Here is an 18,548-nt window from a genome sequence, read left to right on the forward strand (position 1 = left end):
TAACATTGATTTTTGAGCAACGTCCACTGTTTCGAGTAGCGTCCACTGTTTAGCCCACTGTAGTGTGGTTGAGCAATTTTTCTTAAATGTTGTTTTTATCTAAACTCATTTCTTTTTATAAACCTTAATGTAAAATTTTTACTTGGATTATTACTTCCACTGGAGAATCTCTCTTGACAATTTTATGTGTTATCTATCAATTTAAAAACAAATGGTTTCATAAAGCATTTAAAATTTATGATTAATAATCTATTGCTGCAAAGGAAATAAATATAAGATAAGTAAAGATTTCTTTTTATTTCTCTTTTTTTTTTTTTAAATAAACGTCTGCATTTTGAATAATTACTCTTAAAATTGCAAAACAAAGTATTACTTCTTTGCATACCTTGAATACTATTATAGACACCAAGCTAGACACATCATATTTAACTAAAGTTAATTATTTGATCACAAGTTAAGTTTTGTAAAACTGAGAAATGATATAAATTTGAAGTTAAATAAATAAGGTAAATTTAAAGAAATAATGTGAGATTTTTGACTATTAAAGTGGTGTTTTAAATGTATCAGTGTGCATTTTTAATTTGTTTGTATATACTTTTTTTAAATTTTTGTAATTTTTTTTTTAAATAATTTTTATATTGTTTTTTTTTTAACATTTTTTTAGATTAATGCTTTCATCCAGTCATTTGTAAACTTCCGAAATATATGTACATTATATGAGCTCAACCAAGAGATATGTAAGTTGGATTCAAAAGCTTCTTTTGTTGACTACAAACTTGGACCATTGCAGAAACAAATTCTAGTTTATGAATACTTTCAATTTCCACCAAATAAGCAAGATATTCCTCAAATTACGACATGTGATATTTTTAATCTTATTTGGAAGCTTGAAAATGAACGCTATCACAATGAGAAGAAAAAAGGAAATAAAGGTGTATTAGAATCGAGCAATTCCAATAGTCGATTTTCTTTAACTGAGTTCATGGACTATTTTATAAAGCAACATGGTTTTGCAGAACCTTATGAAAGTGGTGTGAGAATAACCAGCATAAGTCTAGCAGTTTTTGTAAGTTTTTTAAAATTTTTTTGTATTTGAATTTGTTATACATGAGAAAAAAAAATGGTCAAATTTACCTAAATTTGTTACTTACAAAAACAGGAGGTATAAAAAATCAATGGAAAAAAAAAGTGTTGCTCTCAAGTGTTTAATACACAGAAGTTGATGTTTATTGATTTTCCTAAAATTTATCTAATCCTGAGTTTATGAAGACATGCCCACTCCCCATTTATTTTATTTTTTTGTTATAAACAAAAAAAATTTGAACTAAAAATAAATTTAGTTATTATATTCTAACTTTTAAAACCAGTTTAAGTCTTAAAAATTAGGAAATACAAACTCACCTATAGAAATGAAAATAAAATTCCCACCCACCTGTTTATTAAGACCCTCCTTCCTTTCCCATCTTTTCCTCCATTTCCCATTTCCCATCTTTTCCTCCATTTATTACATCTGGAAAAAAATTCCCTTCCATACTTTTCTTTCCATCTTTTCTTTCTTGAAATATGCACTTAAGAGTAACTTGACAGTAATGAAATTGAAACAGTTGCGACCATATCAAAATGTTTCCTTAGTTGTTTTTGACTTGTTTTTTCTGTTTCCTTTTCATGAAATTCAATCCTAAATTTCAAAAGGTTTTAAAAATTTTACCAGGGGATGAGTTGAATTATAAAAATACAAATGTATAGCAAATAACCAGTATGTTTTATAATTATTTCTTCTCCTTTAATTACAACTTACAAAATTAGATAAAATAGCAATAATAAATGGCACTATTGCAGTATGCTGCCTAATAGGAGGTCCCTTTCTTATTGCTGCGAGAACTGGGCAATAAGCTAATCAATAGGCTCATCAAAATTTTTATTGAATAATTTAGTTACAGTTATCATAATGAATTGGATTGTGGTCATCCCTAAAACAGAAATAAAAAACGTCAAAACATCAGTAGGTAAATTTAAGAGATAAATTTAAGAAAAAATTTAGAATCGTAATCTGACTTTTTTATTTAAAATAAAAATTTTATTTTTATTACTATACTAAAAATGTCTTAGCTTGCTAAATTAATTTTAATGAAAATATCATTATTTATTAAAGTTGTTTACTATCACTTATTATTTTATCACTTTCTACATCCTACAGCAGGTTTTATATAATGGAGCATTTATTATTTTAATTAGTTTGCCATTTAATAGTTTATAAAACTAAAAAGTTTAAGTCTATAAAGTTTTTCATGATCAGAATGATTATTACATTCTGACTTTGAATATGTAGCAGATATGAACAATCTTTTTTTTTTTCCCAAAAAAATATTTTAAAGAAAACATTTCTTGTGGCAATAGGCAAGGGTCTTCCTATTAGGCAACATACTGCAATAGTTGCAAGTATCATTGCTATTTTAGAAGGTGATGTTTCTAATATTTGTAAGTTGTAAATAAAGGAGAAGAAATGGTCATAAAACTTACATTTGCTCTAATTTATAGAACATACATTTGCTGTCATAGTTCAGCACCAACTTTTTCGATCAATAGACAAGTCAAGTTTAATATTTAACAGTTTATATAACAGATAGGACTCTTTCCTTTTCTTATTTCCTTTTATTATGTAAAAGTTGGTGTTGAGTATAGCCTAAGGCTTTTTTAATAGAAGTGTTTATGACTTCTATGGGATAACCACAAACAATTGCAATTTATGCTAAGGTCTTGAGCTCTTTTATCAGAACATTGTTGTCAGATATAAGTTTGTTATATCTCAAAGCTTGATTAAAAATGTTATATTTTAGGTGTAAAGGGTGGTTTGATTTATAGTGTAAAAAATACATTGTATCTGTAGGTTTTCTATAAATTGTTGTTATCATATCACCAACGTTTTTTTTTTTTTTAAATTGAAGTTATATAATACCAAATATTAAAATTCCTAGAATGAAACTAGTTATAATAGAAGGTAAAATTTCCTTAAAAATCTTAAGTAATTTTGAAGCACTTTATTCTTTAGACCCTCATTTGTGCTTTTGAATATTTTTTTGTTTCAAGACTACATTATACAAGTATTGATGACACTAGTATTTCTACTTTACATATGATGGCACTAAAAACTTATTTATATAAAATCTAAAATCTTAAACTATGATAAATTTAAGTGTACTTAACAATTATAATGTTTTCAACAATAGTGTTTTAATCGCTCTTTTTTTTTTATCAAAAAATCTTTTAATCAACCAGATAGATTTAGCAAAAGCAATACTTGCTTTGAAGTTTTTTTAGTCTTCATAACATTATGATTGTATATTTGCCAGCTATTCATTTATAATTTAGCCATTCAATTACAATTTCCATTGTTCTAATATGTTGTTTTTATTTTAAATTTTAGTATGAACAAATTTATTTTTGACTTTATTTGATTTCAATTACATTTAGAAATTGTACCCAATCTTGGTTTTGTTATATAATAATAATAAACTACTGCAACTAATTTTATAAAAAAATTTGTTGCAGTAGTTTTTTTAAAAAAACTTTTTATAAGATGTGAGCTCAATTCCCAATATATTTTTGTTTCAAGATGAGATGATTTTTGAGAAGGTACTTTATTGCTTACCACTCATTTTTGTGTCTAAATGTCCAACCTTATCATGACCTTAACATAACAAATGTGTTTGAGAGTTTTTTCTGAAAAAATTTCGATTGCATCATAAACACATAGACCAAAGCAACTTTAAAGGTATCCCCAGTTATAAGTTGTTTTTATTTCATAAATCATCATTAGAAAATTAGTTTTGAGTTAATTAAATTAACAAAACAAATTATTTATTGAGATAATAACAAAAAGTTTTTTTTTTTGTTATCTTATTAACAAGTGTTTGCTATCTTATAAATTGTTAATTTGCATGTTATTCTGCTTTGAAGCCTAAAATTTGGTTTTCATTCTCTTTAGTTATTATTTCCATATTATTATCTCCATAGTTATTATTTCCATAGTTATTATCTCCATAGTTATTATCTCCATAGTTATTGTCTCCATAGTTATTGTCTCCATAGTTATTATCTTCATAGTTATTATCTCTATAGTTTTTATTTTGTTGTTGTAAAAATATCTTGTTTAATTAATGAATGTCTGCATTAACTGAAGAAGAATTTTAAACAACTTTTAATTACTCCTGAGTCACTATAATAAAAGGTAAAATTTATATTAGTTTTATTGAAAATTGATTTTTAAAATAAACTTAAAAAGTGTTGTTAAACAATATTATGATTTTTATACAAATGACTTTTACAGTGTAATTTTTTTTTAATTTTACACAACAATGTAAGTCATCATATATAAGTTCTTTATCTTATCGCATGTTTTTTTTACTTCTATCAAAGTAATTCATTTACATTATTATCAACAATTATGGTAATTTGATCTAACTTGCTAAAAAAAATTTATTTAGATATAATAATAATAATATATCAATGCTGAAACAGAGATAATATATCCCTGCAGAGCCTATCACTAGGTTATTGCAGCCGTTACTGTAAACATAACCATACAAACAAATCCGTTTCTTTAGTAGGACAACCACAAAGCACCAAACAAGCATTTAATTGTTAACATCGGTTCTTACAATACCGTTATGAATGTAAATGTTAATAATCATGGACAATAAAATAGCCTTCAATGAGTTTAATGATATTGCATTAGTATCTTCGAATTTTAAGATATTCCACAATTTCGCAGCTCTGTTTGTAAAAAAAATTAAATCTTGCTGGACAATTTTTTATTAGTTCACTATTCAATTTATGCCCTTGACTATGTGTATGAATTCCAGATTTATCAATAACTGGAAACGTAAAATTTGACCATTGACTTTTCTCATACCCATGAACAGTTTTATGTTGTCTTATATCCAAGCTGGTTAAATTCAAATATCTAAGGCGATATGGATAAAAAGTTTATTAACATGGTATTATTTGGAAATTCAATCTTTTTTTTTTTTTGTTTTTTGTTTACATAATAAGTTATAATCAAAGTTTTTAGAAAGGTTGTTTTGTTTTTTTTTTACTTAACACTAGAGAAAATCCAAAAAAAAAGTATAACTTTTACAAAAATACTTGTTTTTATTGGCGTCAACAATATAATTGATCAGCAATTAATGTATTGATCAATGATACTTTCGTTCAATAATAAATTAACTGGCCAATGATGCCTTTGATCAATGATAAATATATTAGTCAGAACAGATTTGTTTTGTAAAGTAAAAACTAGAAATTTCTTTACAGAAAAAAATAGCATTAAATCTAATAAAGTTTTTTATTTATAACTCAATAATTTTTTTAGTAAGTTTAATTTAAACTTATTTTTTGAAGTTTAATTAAGATTTTTTATATTAAAAGAAAATCTATTGATGAAACATTGTTTACAAGCATGATGATAATAAAAGTTTATATAATCAATTGCTTTTTTCTTAAATAACTTTTAATTTCAATCTCCAGCTGAGATTTGCCTGTTATCTTCAGATGACTACTGCCTGTACTCTTAAGATGACTTCATCTCTAAATGGCTTTTTCCTGTCATCTCCAGATGACTTTTGCTTGCCATCTTCAGTTGACATATGCTTGTCATCTTCAGATAGCATTCATTTGTGATTTTTTTTTTTATCTGCCTAAATATTCTGAAGTTATAGATTGTCATTATAGAATCATTAAAACCTTTTGATTGCTGAAACATATTATAAAAGTATGAGAGTTTAAATAATAATTGCTAATTGTTTTTTAAATTAGCAAAGTGTTATTTTAAATAAGTCAAGTGTTTGTTAAATTAGCAAAGTAATTTTTAAATCAGCCAAGTGTTTTAAATTTGCCAACAGTTTTTTAAATTAGCTAAGTATTTTTTTAAGACTCCATGGAATTTCGTAAATCTTGGTATAATAGCATTAAATCTAATGGAATATTAAACTCTAAGGTTTAATATTCCTTAGGAATTCAAGGCTTTATTAAGGCTATATTAAGGCTTAAATAAATTGTACAGGTAAAGAAGTAAGCAGGTGGTAAAGAGTGGTGTCTTATATTTTTTTAACTGGGTAAAAATATTGAGCTAATGTTTTAATAGGCAACTATTACAGAATGAAAGTGAAATTTTTGAATAGTTTAAAAAATTAAAATCATATTAACTTGATGCTATTAAAATAAATTCAATGTACATTTCTAGTTACATTCAATTTAAGAATTTTTATGAAAATAGACACTGAAAGGTATTCCTGGTATGTAAGGTTTGTCTTAATGGCTTACACAGGAGCTTTAAGGTCAATTGACATCTTATGTCAATTTTTTTTCTTTTGTTATGTAATTCATAATTACAACGGTTTTGCGGTTTATTCACAATCCTTTTCTTTTTACTTTCAAATAATTGACAGTGTTTTTTTTTTTAATTTTTAAAGACATTTCTGATGACACGTTAAAAATAAAATAATTAGTTAAGGAAATAAAGTAATTAGGGAAAGAAAATGCTTAAAATAGTCAAAATGAAGAATAAATAAAGGAAATGCTTAAGATAATATGTATTAAAGAAATGGCATTGTGAGAAACATCTTATGCAAAAGCAGAAAGAAGCAAATCAAAATATTCTCTTAATTAGAATTAAAATTGATGTACAACAGTTATTTATAACAAAGGTTTCTTTTACTTAGTAAAACAAACTTTTGCTGTTGTTCTCAAATATCCTGTAGTAGTAGTTGACTGTTATTTAAAAATAAAGGCTGGTAGTTTAGGTATTTACTTATGATTATAATTTTTAGTAAAAATACCCAGAAACCACTGTCATCTTTAGATCAATATATATTTATAGTTTGTTTCATTTTCAAGTAGAATTTTTTATTCATATTTTTTAGTTTTATTTTAAATGCTGTGGAATAAATGTTAAATGCTGTTAAATTTAAATGTTATGTTACAAACATTGTGAAATTGTTTTAAATGCTGTGGAATAAATTGTTAAATGCTGTTAAATTTAAATGTTTTGTTACAAACATTGTGAAAATGTTTTAAATGCTGTGGAATAAATGTTAAATGCTGTTAAATTTAAATATTTTGTTACAAACATTGTGAAAATGTTTTAAATGCTGTGGAATAAATGTTAAATGCTGTTAAATTTAAATATTTTGTTACAAACATTGTGAAAATGTTTTAAACTGCTGTCAATAGTTGTTAAAATAATCTGTCAACTTTTGTTTATGAGTATTTTTTTAAAATCTTAAGAATTTAAGTTATTGTCCTAGAAAATTAGTATAACTATCAAGGACTTTTTTTGCCAGGGTTAGGGTTTCCTGCTTATATAATTATTTTGCCCACTTCCTGCCTGTATAAATATTCTGCCCATTTCCTGCTTGTAAAAAATATTTTACCCGTCTCTTGTCTGTAAAAATATTTTGCCCATTTCTTGCTTGTAATAGTATTTTTCCCATTTTTCACCTGTATAAATATTCCGCCTGTATAAATATTTGTGTATAATAATTTTGCCTATTTCCTGCTTGTATAAATACACTAGTGCATTAAAAAACTAGATTTTAATGCATTTAAGTTTTTGATTAAATTATTAGAATATTGCAATAACCAAAGACAATTTATTTTATAAAACATATTTACTTCCAATGTGGCTGCATGCAACCACCATTTAAGTTATGAGTTACCAGGAAATAAAGAATATTTGTAAAGAGCTAATAAACAGTTGACAGAAAATTTTGATGATATTTGTATTTTATGTCAGGTCAAGTTCAAGATCACTACAAACAACTTGCTGCTGGTAACATTTAATCCAGCACAACCTGCTCTTTGTCCTGATGCATTGTAGAATTCGCTTTTCTAGGCAAAGACTAGGAGAAATAAATTCCGATTTAAAATAATGCTGTCTTGGCCTTAGGGTTAAAAAAACTAGAAATGGTGTCTCGATGCAGTTAACATCTGGCAGATGTTAACTGCATCTAGCTTCTGTCTTGTAGAAAGCTTCCTAGGCTAAGATTTTAGGTGTAAGCAGTATAGTTCTGTAAACCAGCATTACACAAGTTTTTCTCCAAATAAGCGTACATCTCTAAAACCGAGTTAAATGGTTCTGAGGCCAGCTGGTGCTAAGGTTTTTAATTAATAAAAAGCCCCAAAAATACCCCTCCAACACAAGCCCTTTAAATTTTTAAAAAGAGAACATCTCTCAAAAAATGTTGTAAATATTTGAAAACTGCTGTTTTAAAGATTTATCAAATTTTTAAAACAGATTTTTTTATGTAATATATAATAAATTCTTAGGAAAAAAAAAAGGTTTTATGTTATATATAAAAGTTATATGTTATAGTAATATATTACTATTATACTATTAAAGTAATACTTTATTAAAGTTTATTTATTATTAATATTAATTTAATGAAATAAATACTTTTTTTATAATATATAATAATTTATAATAAAAGCAGTAAAAATTACAAAGATAATAATATTTTAATTATTATATTATAATATAGTTATAACATTTTATTAATAGTTTGAATTACAATTTATTTAAGGTTGTTAAAAAAGCCAAGCTTGGAGATTTCCATCATGAAAGGGAAATGGTCAAGAAATTTAATAATCAGCTTCGTGAAGAACTAAATTCATATCTTTCCAAAAGGTTGAATGAAATTGTTGGGGCACAAACTCCTGGAAAACCACAAAATCTTATAGAAAAAATGTGTGGCATGAAACTTCTAGACGCATTCAATCAAATTTATTTAATGCTGCAAAATATGAAACAAGAAGCCTATAAAAAGTTACCATCTACTGCAAATCTTATAAATTTTTCAGACACTGTGATGAATGCATTATTGATTATCCAAAAAAATCCTTTAATGAGTTCAATATTTCATATCATACTCTCAACTGCGCCATTAAAAGTTTTAGGCATGGATGATGTTACCATTTTAAATTACTTAGGTTTTGAAAATACAATAAAACAGATGGTAGATAATCATAAACCAAAAGAGGTTCCAAACAATTATTCTAATATAGCTCCTGTTCCAAAAGGTTTCTTTGTTTTTTTTTAAGTTTTGTTTTGTTTATATGTTTTTTATATTTTGTTCATATGTTTGTTATATATAAAAAATATTAAAGATTTCTAAATTCTCCTAATACAAAAAGTTTCAGTTCAAACCTTGTCAAACAAGCGCAACGAAATAAGAATTACTTAATGTCGTAGTTCATTTTGTTAACACAAAAGCGCCAAAACTGTAGTAAATGCATGTAGTTTAACTTACATTACACAAATTTAAAATAAAAATGTGCTTAAACTAAGCATTGTTATTCAAAACTTTAAATGTAAAAACATTTAATATTGTTTCGCATGTATTATTAAAAAACTTGAGTTTTTAACTAAATTTTAGAAAAAACTTTATCATGTTTTTGACAACTTATGTTACATCAAAGTTGTTTTTGTTAACATACATTACATCAAAAAGTTCTTTCGATATTATCTTGAAATAAATATTTTATAAAGTATAAGTTTTATAAAGTATAAATTTTATTAAGTATATATTTTATAAAACCAACAACAATTTGTAAATGTTAGCTACATTTTCCTACTAAATTAATTTCTAAATTAAATTTAATGCAAATAAATTCATGGTTAAAATAACATTTTACAATGATATTATTTTTATCAATGCGACAAAAACCGTTACTTTCAGAAGCATAAAAATGACTTAAATATATTATTTTTAGTTCTAAAGGTATATTTTAATCAAACTCTCATGTATTAACATCAATATTCATATGCTAAAGTTAACAAAAAATAGAATAAAATGTGACTACTTTTTCATTTTCTGCCATGGAATTGCCCATATATATATATATATATATATATATATATATATATATATATATATATATATATATATATATAAAGTTTATATTAAATAATAATTACTCTCAATATTGCTTTGTTTTTTCTTAACAGCGTGTATTAAATAGCTTGCTCATTTATAATTTATCTCTTTGACATTAGTAGAATGAACTTTAATTGATATCAAAGTGATTTGTTGAAAAATCTAATTTAAACAAATAAGATAAGTAACATTTCAAGATATTGTAATTTTTTGTTAAAGTTTTGCATGCTGGACCTTTCTTTATATAATGTATCTGGAAAAGTTTTTAGTTTATCAAATTATTCAAAAGTTTTGACCACATAAAATTTGTAATCCTCATAAATTTTACATGGCCATGACTTTCATGATGTCATGACTTTCAAATACTAAAAGATTATCAAATAAAGTTTAAAATTTGTTGAAGAATTTAAGTTTAGCTAGAAAAAAAAGTTGTTTTTTTTATTTAGTAAACTTAAATTCTTTTTAACTTATTGCCCTCATGTTTGGTACAAAACTTTTTAGTGCACTTTTGTTTTAATCACCATAATTTTTTGCCAAATCTTTTTAATTTGACATAAGCATGAACATACTTAAGTTTGAATATTCTTAAAAGCAACTTGAAAAATGTCATTATAAAACTGACTTACCAATGAGAAGGAAAACTCAATATATAACCTAAAACTTTGTGCTGTTATCAGAAAAATACAGTTCCTGGTCTACAAAACAGGTTGATGCCAACCCTTGATATCATATATAAATAAATAAATAAAACAGCAAACAGTTGCTACTCTAAGTATGCCTTTATAAATGTTCCGGCATTGAAAATTGTTTAATGTAGCTAAATATTCAAATTTAATCAATGTTTTTTTATTTTTGAACAGAGAAATTTTTAATAGTGTTTAATTTTTTTTTAGTTTGTAGATAGTTATTCTTTTGCATATGAAAAAACTTTTTTTTGAAATAATGTGTAACCAGATGTTTGAAGATGGTCCTTTTAGATTTTGATTTGTGCAAAGACTGCAAATTTTAAACTAGGAAATATTGCCAAAACTCCAATTTTGTTTGCAGTTAATTAAGAATCAATTTTTTTTTACAAAATTAGTATCTTTATGGCAAAATATAAATTTAACTCTGTAAATATTTGCAAACCTTTTGTGAATATTTGTAAATCTTTTATAAATATTCATAAAAATAACCATCTTAGCTGTCATAACCAAAAGCTGATAATTTTGCTACAAAATGAATATATAACCATTTAGTTAAAAGATAACTTTTTTATCTCTTGAAAATTCAACTGATAATAAATTTTTAAAAAAGTTATTGTTAACTGAGTTTGTATAAAATGCTAAAATATTGCATAATTCATTAGCCAGAAATCTAGCTGATTTTCTAGTTGTTTGCTAAAGAAAACTTTCCTGCATCACCATCAGCTTTAAAATCAGCTAGCTGTTGTTGCTACTAAATGTAGCAACAACAGCAACAGCAATGTTTGTTATATAGTATTTAAAGGCATAACGAGATTAATTGGCAATTCATCTATTTACATATCAAGGTAGCATTTGTCATTGATTAAGATAGCTATGCTTTTTTATGCTTTTTACATACATACATACATACATACACACATGCACACATACATACATACATACATACATACATATACTTGCAGTGTACATAATAGTGCATATGAAGTTGCCAAGACAAGCAGTTTTTTTACAAGCAGATTTGTTTTTAGAAATTTTCTTTCAGAAAATGAATATTTTTACATTATTTAGTTACACACAAACACACAAAAAAATGTTTAATTTTTTTTTATTCTAGAACTTGTTTTGCAAACTGCAAAGAAATGGTTTTCTCAAAATAATGAGTTAACTCTTGATTTATTATCTCGTATTGAGAAGCAAGTTATATCTGCAATAGATGAAAAACTTCACTGTTTTGAGGATCTTGGTCATGGTTCTTTCTTAAAATTTCTTACTGAAAATGAGGGTTTAAAGGAGTTAGTTGAGTACGGATTAAAAACAGTCTGCCAAAATGAAAGTGAAAGTGTTTCTAAAGATGATCTGGGGATTTTTATTCATCAGTGTGGCGATCAAGGCTGCAAAGTAAGAGTGTTCATAATATTTAATTTGAATTTTTTATTCAAGATAAAAAAGAGTTACCTTATGATGATTATTTTCTTATGTTCTTTTAAATTTTAAGGGATTATTTTGTATAAGAACACATTTTATAAAAATATGACAAAAGATTTCAAAACTAGGCTCTAGTATCTTAGTAAACTTTTATCTCTATCATCCTAGTATCACTGAACTTTTATCTCTATTATCCTAGTATCACTAAGCTTTTATCTCTATCATCCTAGTCTGAACTATCATCTCTATGATTTTAGTTTCACTGAACTTTTATCTAGTATTACTGATTTTTTTTAACCTTTAGGAATAAGTTTAATTGTACAAATATAAGTTTTTACTGAAAGTTTACTTTAATTACAAAAGGCATAAAATTTTAAAAGCTTATTTTTTCTCAATTATTAATTGTTTTTGCTAACTTTAAGTGTTTGAAGTTAGCAAAAACAATCAAAAGTCCTTGTTAACTCAACAAATTTTGTTAAAAGTAGTAGTGGTACAGTTGCACCTTAACTGTAATGCCTCTTGACCTGACTGTAATGCCCCTATGCTTTATTTTATTATTTTGCTGTAATTCTCCTTTATAAAGATGTTTATGAATAAAAAAAGTGACATTAACAAAAAATTATATATTTACAGCCTTCAGAATTAGGGTCAGCATTCAGCAATGTCGACTTAACTACCAACCTAAAAGTGTTTGAAGTTAAAATCCCCGACCTCATTTCTATGTTTTATGGTTAAACCTGTGTCAAACTTTTTTTTGCTGACCTGATGCCAACCTTTAACAGGTTAAGATCAGCAAATCGGCAAGTTATTGCAGGTCATCAAATTATTGCCAACCTTAAACTGTTAAAGATCAGCATTATAATTCCGAGGGCTGCATTCATATAAAATATTAGTAATATGTATTTATATAAAATAACTTGATAAATTGTTTTATTATAAGTAAAATGAAAATAAATTTATATAAATGTAATAAACTCGCATAATGTTTTTATTAACATTGTTACGTATTCATAAGTATTCACTTAAGCTAATATTTTAATTTATTTAGGATGATATCAGTATTGCAGCTAAAGTACAGTTTAATCTTAAAGATCTATCAGTCTTGAGAAATTTTGCAGTACCAACCAACACTTTATTTCAATATCAACATGCAGTTTTATGTGGTTCAGAATATCAAAAGGAACTTATATCTTTAACAGACTCAGATAATTTTTTGTCTATGATTGCTGTTTCAAAAATTAATGCATTGCCTTACTTAGAGGATGTTTCAAAATTAATGAATTGGGATGAAATATTTCAGAGAAAATTAGGAAATTTAAAAGAATTTTTAAAATCAAAGTTTAATTCAAAAGATGTTTGCTACTTTTTTTTGGAACTTCAATTTGGAAAGTTTGTAAAAGTTTTGAAAGATTGTTCAATTGAATCCTTTACAGAAGCATTTGTAGCTAGGGATGCAAAGTTAGTTTCTCTATATTTAACATCTATAATATGCTCAAATAGAAGATTAGAACATGCCCCTCTTGCTCTTCTTTCAAATGTTATTCAAAAAAATATGTTAACAACCTCAGAAACTTCAGAGTTTTCTGAAAAACAATTTTTGGTATTTATAGTAGAGTGCTTCCAACTAATACCTTTTGATTTGCTTTGTTGCATTATTCATAAAGTAAGTCTAAATTAAATAATCTAATCAAATATTTAGTTTTGAAAAATATTAGCAGTTACTTATATCTAAAATATTTATTTTTGATACATAGTATAATACTTATGCTATGATTGTGTAATTTTAAAAAATATTTTTAAATGTAAATAAACCGTGTTAGCTGCAAGAGAATTTTTTAGTTTCAAACTATGATATGTTAGTCCTCTTTAGGTATCAGTTTACCTAAATGTTTTAGTTCATTTTATTCAGCTTTAAATCCTTTTGCTTTTTTTTTATTTGCTTTTGCTTGCCACCTCACTCAATCACCTTTGTTTTGTTCTTTATCATTCTTTTTTTTTTGAAAGAGAAAGAACCCTCTTTCATTATTACTTAGCCAATAGAATAATGAAGTTTTGTTTATTGTTGAACTTGCCAATGCTTTTGAAGACTTTAATGCCACACCTAATGGCTTTAGTACCACTGATCCACCTGACTCTAATGCTCAGTCTTTTTCCACATTAAGTTTCTTCCTCAGATAGATAACTTTGTGACTCGTTTTCTAGACAACGCTACTCACTTTATTTTATGACTGTATCTTTTAATTTAATTTCCTGGATTCAGGCAAACACGAAACCTTTTATTCTTTCAATTTCAAGTAAACCCCTCACTTAACCCCTCATTTTAACCCCTCTATTAACCCCTCACTTAAACCCCTCACTTAAACTCAATAATCTCATGCAGATGTCATTTCTAGTTGTAGTTATTTATTTCATCATTTTAAAATTTATTTAATTATATTAATTTTAAAATAAAAGTAGAAGATCGTTTGCACTTTTGTCTGGTGATTTTTATTGAAGTTAAAGAGCTGCTTCAATTTTTGGTTTAATTAAAGAATCTGTAACGGAACAGGGTGTTAGCCAGGAAAAAAAATTCATACAGTGTTCTTGCAAAATTGCGATTTAAGATGTGGCCTGAAAAAAGTTTATTGCATCCTGAAATTAAAAAAAAAACAACTTAATTTGACACTTTTTAGATACAAATAAATTTCTTTCATAATAAATTTTGGCTTTGTTATATATTCATAGTAGGAATATTTTTCTATTTTATAAATGTTTCATTACCATTATTCAACTTATTTCATCCTTAGCAATTTTCTTAAGCTTTCATTTTTAAATCGCTTCTCTTCTTTGTTTGATATAGTAAAGAAAGTACGGGAACAAAAAACAATTGTTTGCAATTAAAATTTAAATGTATGAATTATCAAATTTATTCATTGAGACTTTGATCTTATTTAATTGTGTATATCACTTTTAAATACAGTTTTAAAATGTTTAAACAATTAGTTACATATATTGTCTCCTTTTATTTATTTATTTTTTAAATTATAAATGTAAAAAAATGCTAAATAGTATTTAATTTTTTACAAAATATTCTTTACGATTTCTGCAATCCTCTTGTAACTTTTCAAGTAGCAACTTTTTAATTGACTTTTTTAAAACAGCTTTTTAATTAAAGACTGTCAATAAAAACACTATACATTATATGTAGGGTTGCCAGATGTCCGGCATTTACAAAGGAGAACACAGTAAAAAATTTTATTTTTACAGGTTTGGCACTGTATTCTCCTCCGTTAAGGCAAGATGTCTGGCAACCTTAATTATATGGAAAGTTTTTGAATTTTTAAGTTATTAAATACTTTAATATTTTAAAACTAAAAATTTTAAAATACTAAAATAAAATTTTTATACTTTTTTACATAGATATTTGTATTTTTTTTTATCTAATGTTTTATTATGATTTTTATCATTAAATAAATTTAATATATTATTAATCTGTATAAAATAATAATATAGTTTTTAATTATCTTCTTTAATGTTTAACGCAAATGTAACATAAATAATACATTATTTTTGATTTTTTTTCATTGTTTTTGTTTTTGGTTTATTTTACCAGCCAATTTCTTTTTCCGAAAGTATTTTTAATTCTTTCAATAAAAAAATGTTATTAACTTATATTAAAGTATAATATTTATTAATATGCATAGATCTTTGTTACATTCCTAACTTAAGATAAAAAGTAAAAATGTAAATAAAGAGATTTTTAATAATAAGAATAAGTTTAAAAAATAGTTTATTAAATATATTGAAAAATCTTAACTAGAGAATTACTGATTATTAGAAAATTAAAAATAAAGTTTTGTTAAACTTTTAAATGAATAATCTTGCTTGTTAATGACAACAGTTTTTTACACATTGAAAAAAATTGATCAATTTAATTTCTTCTTCGTCTGTACTAATTGCATTTTTTACTTGTCTAATGCAACACTTTAAATCTGAGACTGATTCAGGTTTTAGTTTGTTTTTTTCACTATGATTTTATACATTTTTAGGAGTTTTAAACCAATTGGTAATACTGTGTTATACATGATGCCATCAGGCTGGCTAACACCCTGTGGCTAACACCCTGTGGAAAACTTGTGATCTTTATTGTTTTGCATATTAACTGTATTGCATAATACAGTTAATATGCTATATGTTATATGGACTATCCCTTAGACATCCAAATCACTTACATTACTTAAGTTGTTTTTTAAATTATTGAATCATTTTTTTACAACAGCATTATTAATTTTAAATCTTGATGGACAAATCTTTCATTTCCTGTATTTTTAGGAGTACCACAAGGCTCCCTATTCTTGTTTCTGTGACGTTCCTCATCTTTATAATCTTTCTGATAATCATACCTCTTTTTCTGATAACACAACTTTCTTCAGCAAAAGATAGATAGAATACTCCAGTCATGATAAAAAATCATCATTTTTTAATTGCAAAGAACAGGTTGTCAATCTTGAGTCTGATTTGCATTTAGTGACAGCTTAGGGTTTGCATTGACTGATGAATTTTAACCCAATTAAAACTCATTTGTTTCCTGCTAATAATTATTGCAATTATTTCTTTCGAATGGAAACACTCTTACTAAGTCTTAATTATTTTGATTATTCTTGACTACGGACTTTCATAGAAACCATATGTACAATGTACAAACCATATGTACAACTCATTGTAAAGTTAACATCTGCTAAGGTTGCCAACTAAACTTAAGGTTGCCAAAAAAATTTAACTAGTGGTTATTTGCAGTCTTGTAGCAAATAAGTTTGTTAACTTAATCTCATTCTTTTTTTTTAAAAAAGAATGAGATTTAGTTTAATAATATAATTTGATAGCCTGGTACCAAGTACCTGGTGATACTACTTAACTTATTTTCCTCTGCACATTTTGTTTTTCAAGGTTCTTGTTACGTAGTTAAAGAGTTTGAAAAGGTTGTAATCATAAACAAAAAAATGAAAAATTATCATCCCCAACTTTTATTTTAAAGTCATTCAACTTCCAAAGGTCGAAACTTTTTGTTTCGACCTTTGGAAGTTGAATAACTTTAAAATATAAGTTATTTTTGGTATAAATTAATTACTAAATAATTGTTTTTTTTTATTAAAATGACATCAGTTTGTAAATTTAAATTTGTGCACTATCTTCTTTAAGTCTTGATGGTTTTATTGGAAAAGTTTTGCGTGGTTAAGTTGTTTTAAAAATTGTGGAAAGTAGGGAGTAATTATGATGTATTTTCCGCATTAAAAGCTGTCTTCATTTGTATACATCACTAAGGTTAATGATTATGTTTTTTTTGTTCACAATATTTTTTAATACAAGCTACTTTTGTTTCAAATATTTTTTTAATACAAGTTCACTACCAACAAGATATTTGAATTAGAATTTACTAGTTAGTTTAGGAAGAAAATTAAATGATTTAAAAGAATGAGTCAATATAATAATAACAAGAAAAGGTATTGTTAAGAATAACAAGAGATAATAGCTTGTTCGAACAGTGTGACAATTGTTATTATTTTTTTTTTAAATTTGCAATATTGCATCTATGATCCAATTTCAAAAATTGTGTTGCAGGTTATAAACAATATTTGCCCTACAACTAAACCTTGTACTACCGGTTACTGGCAAAAAAAAGTTAATCCATCATAGGTAACTTTTAGGTTTTTTTTAAAACTGTTCAACAATAACTGTTTAAGAGTGAAATAGCTGTTTTCTTCTCTGTCAAAATCAAATGTTGTTTTTTCTAAATTATTTACATAATAAAAATATTTATACATAAAAGTATAAGCATGCATTACATAGATGTTTTCTTATTATGTTAATTTTGCTTTCTTTGTTTTTGAAACTTTTTGTTTTTTTGCAACACCTAATATAAGAAAATTTGCAAATTGCGACTAAGTTGTCTAAAATAAAATACTAATGTGTGGACATGCAAGACTTAACACCGCAAGCGTTTCTTGGAAAGGCTTGATAAATATATATATATATATATATATATATATATATATATATATATAATATATATATATATATATATATATATATATATATATATATATATATATATATATAGTATTCTGTAACAATGGCAGCAAGGACTCCAGGCTTAAATTTAATAAGTTCCAAGATATTGAATCTCATAAGTTAAGTCAACCAAGGTGTTTAAAGCTTCTAGAAACTAGAGACAAGGAAAAAATAGAGATATAAAGCCAAAGTCTTTTTGAAACTCCTCATCTAAGGTTAGGGTACTTTTTTTTACCATATTTGTTCCAACAGAACTATTCAGAAAGTTTTTAGAAAAATGTTCCAATTTTTCTAAATACTTTCTAAATAGTTCTGTTAGAGTTTTTAAAGTTTTATGTTAGATTATATTAAATCATTTTTACTTAGGGACTTGAGCACGAAGGTTTCTTAAGATTTTTCTGTTTTTGATTTTTTTAAACTTTAATTTCAACGTTTGATAAAAAGCAAAAAAATTTAA

The 18,548-nt window shown here is 25.3% G+C and overlaps 1 protein-coding gene across 1 annotated transcript in view; it reads left to right on the forward strand.

Annotated features, from left to right (window-relative positions):
* The window catches only part of LOC100210255 (uncharacterized), a 73,066-nt gene that overhangs the window by 8,809 nt on the left and 45,709 nt on the right, over window positions 1-18,548 (forward strand). Inside the window, exons 2-5 of the mRNA XM_065789132.1 lie at window positions 665-1,066; window positions 8,580-9,075; window positions 11,733-12,016; window positions 13,092-13,706. Of these exons, the coding sequence (XP_065645204.1) occupies window positions 665-1,066; window positions 8,580-9,075; window positions 11,733-12,016; window positions 13,092-13,706 (1,797 nt within the window). The remainder of the gene's footprint in view (window positions 1-664; window positions 1,067-8,579; window positions 9,076-11,732; window positions 12,017-13,091; window positions 13,707-18,548) is intronic.

The sequence above is a fragment of the Hydra vulgaris genome, chromosome 01 (genome assembly GCF_038396675.1).
Source record: "Hydra vulgaris chromosome 01, alternate assembly HydraT2T_AEP".
In the NCBI taxonomy this organism is placed as follows: domain Eukaryota; kingdom Metazoa; phylum Cnidaria; class Hydrozoa; order Anthoathecata; family Hydridae; genus Hydra; species Hydra vulgaris.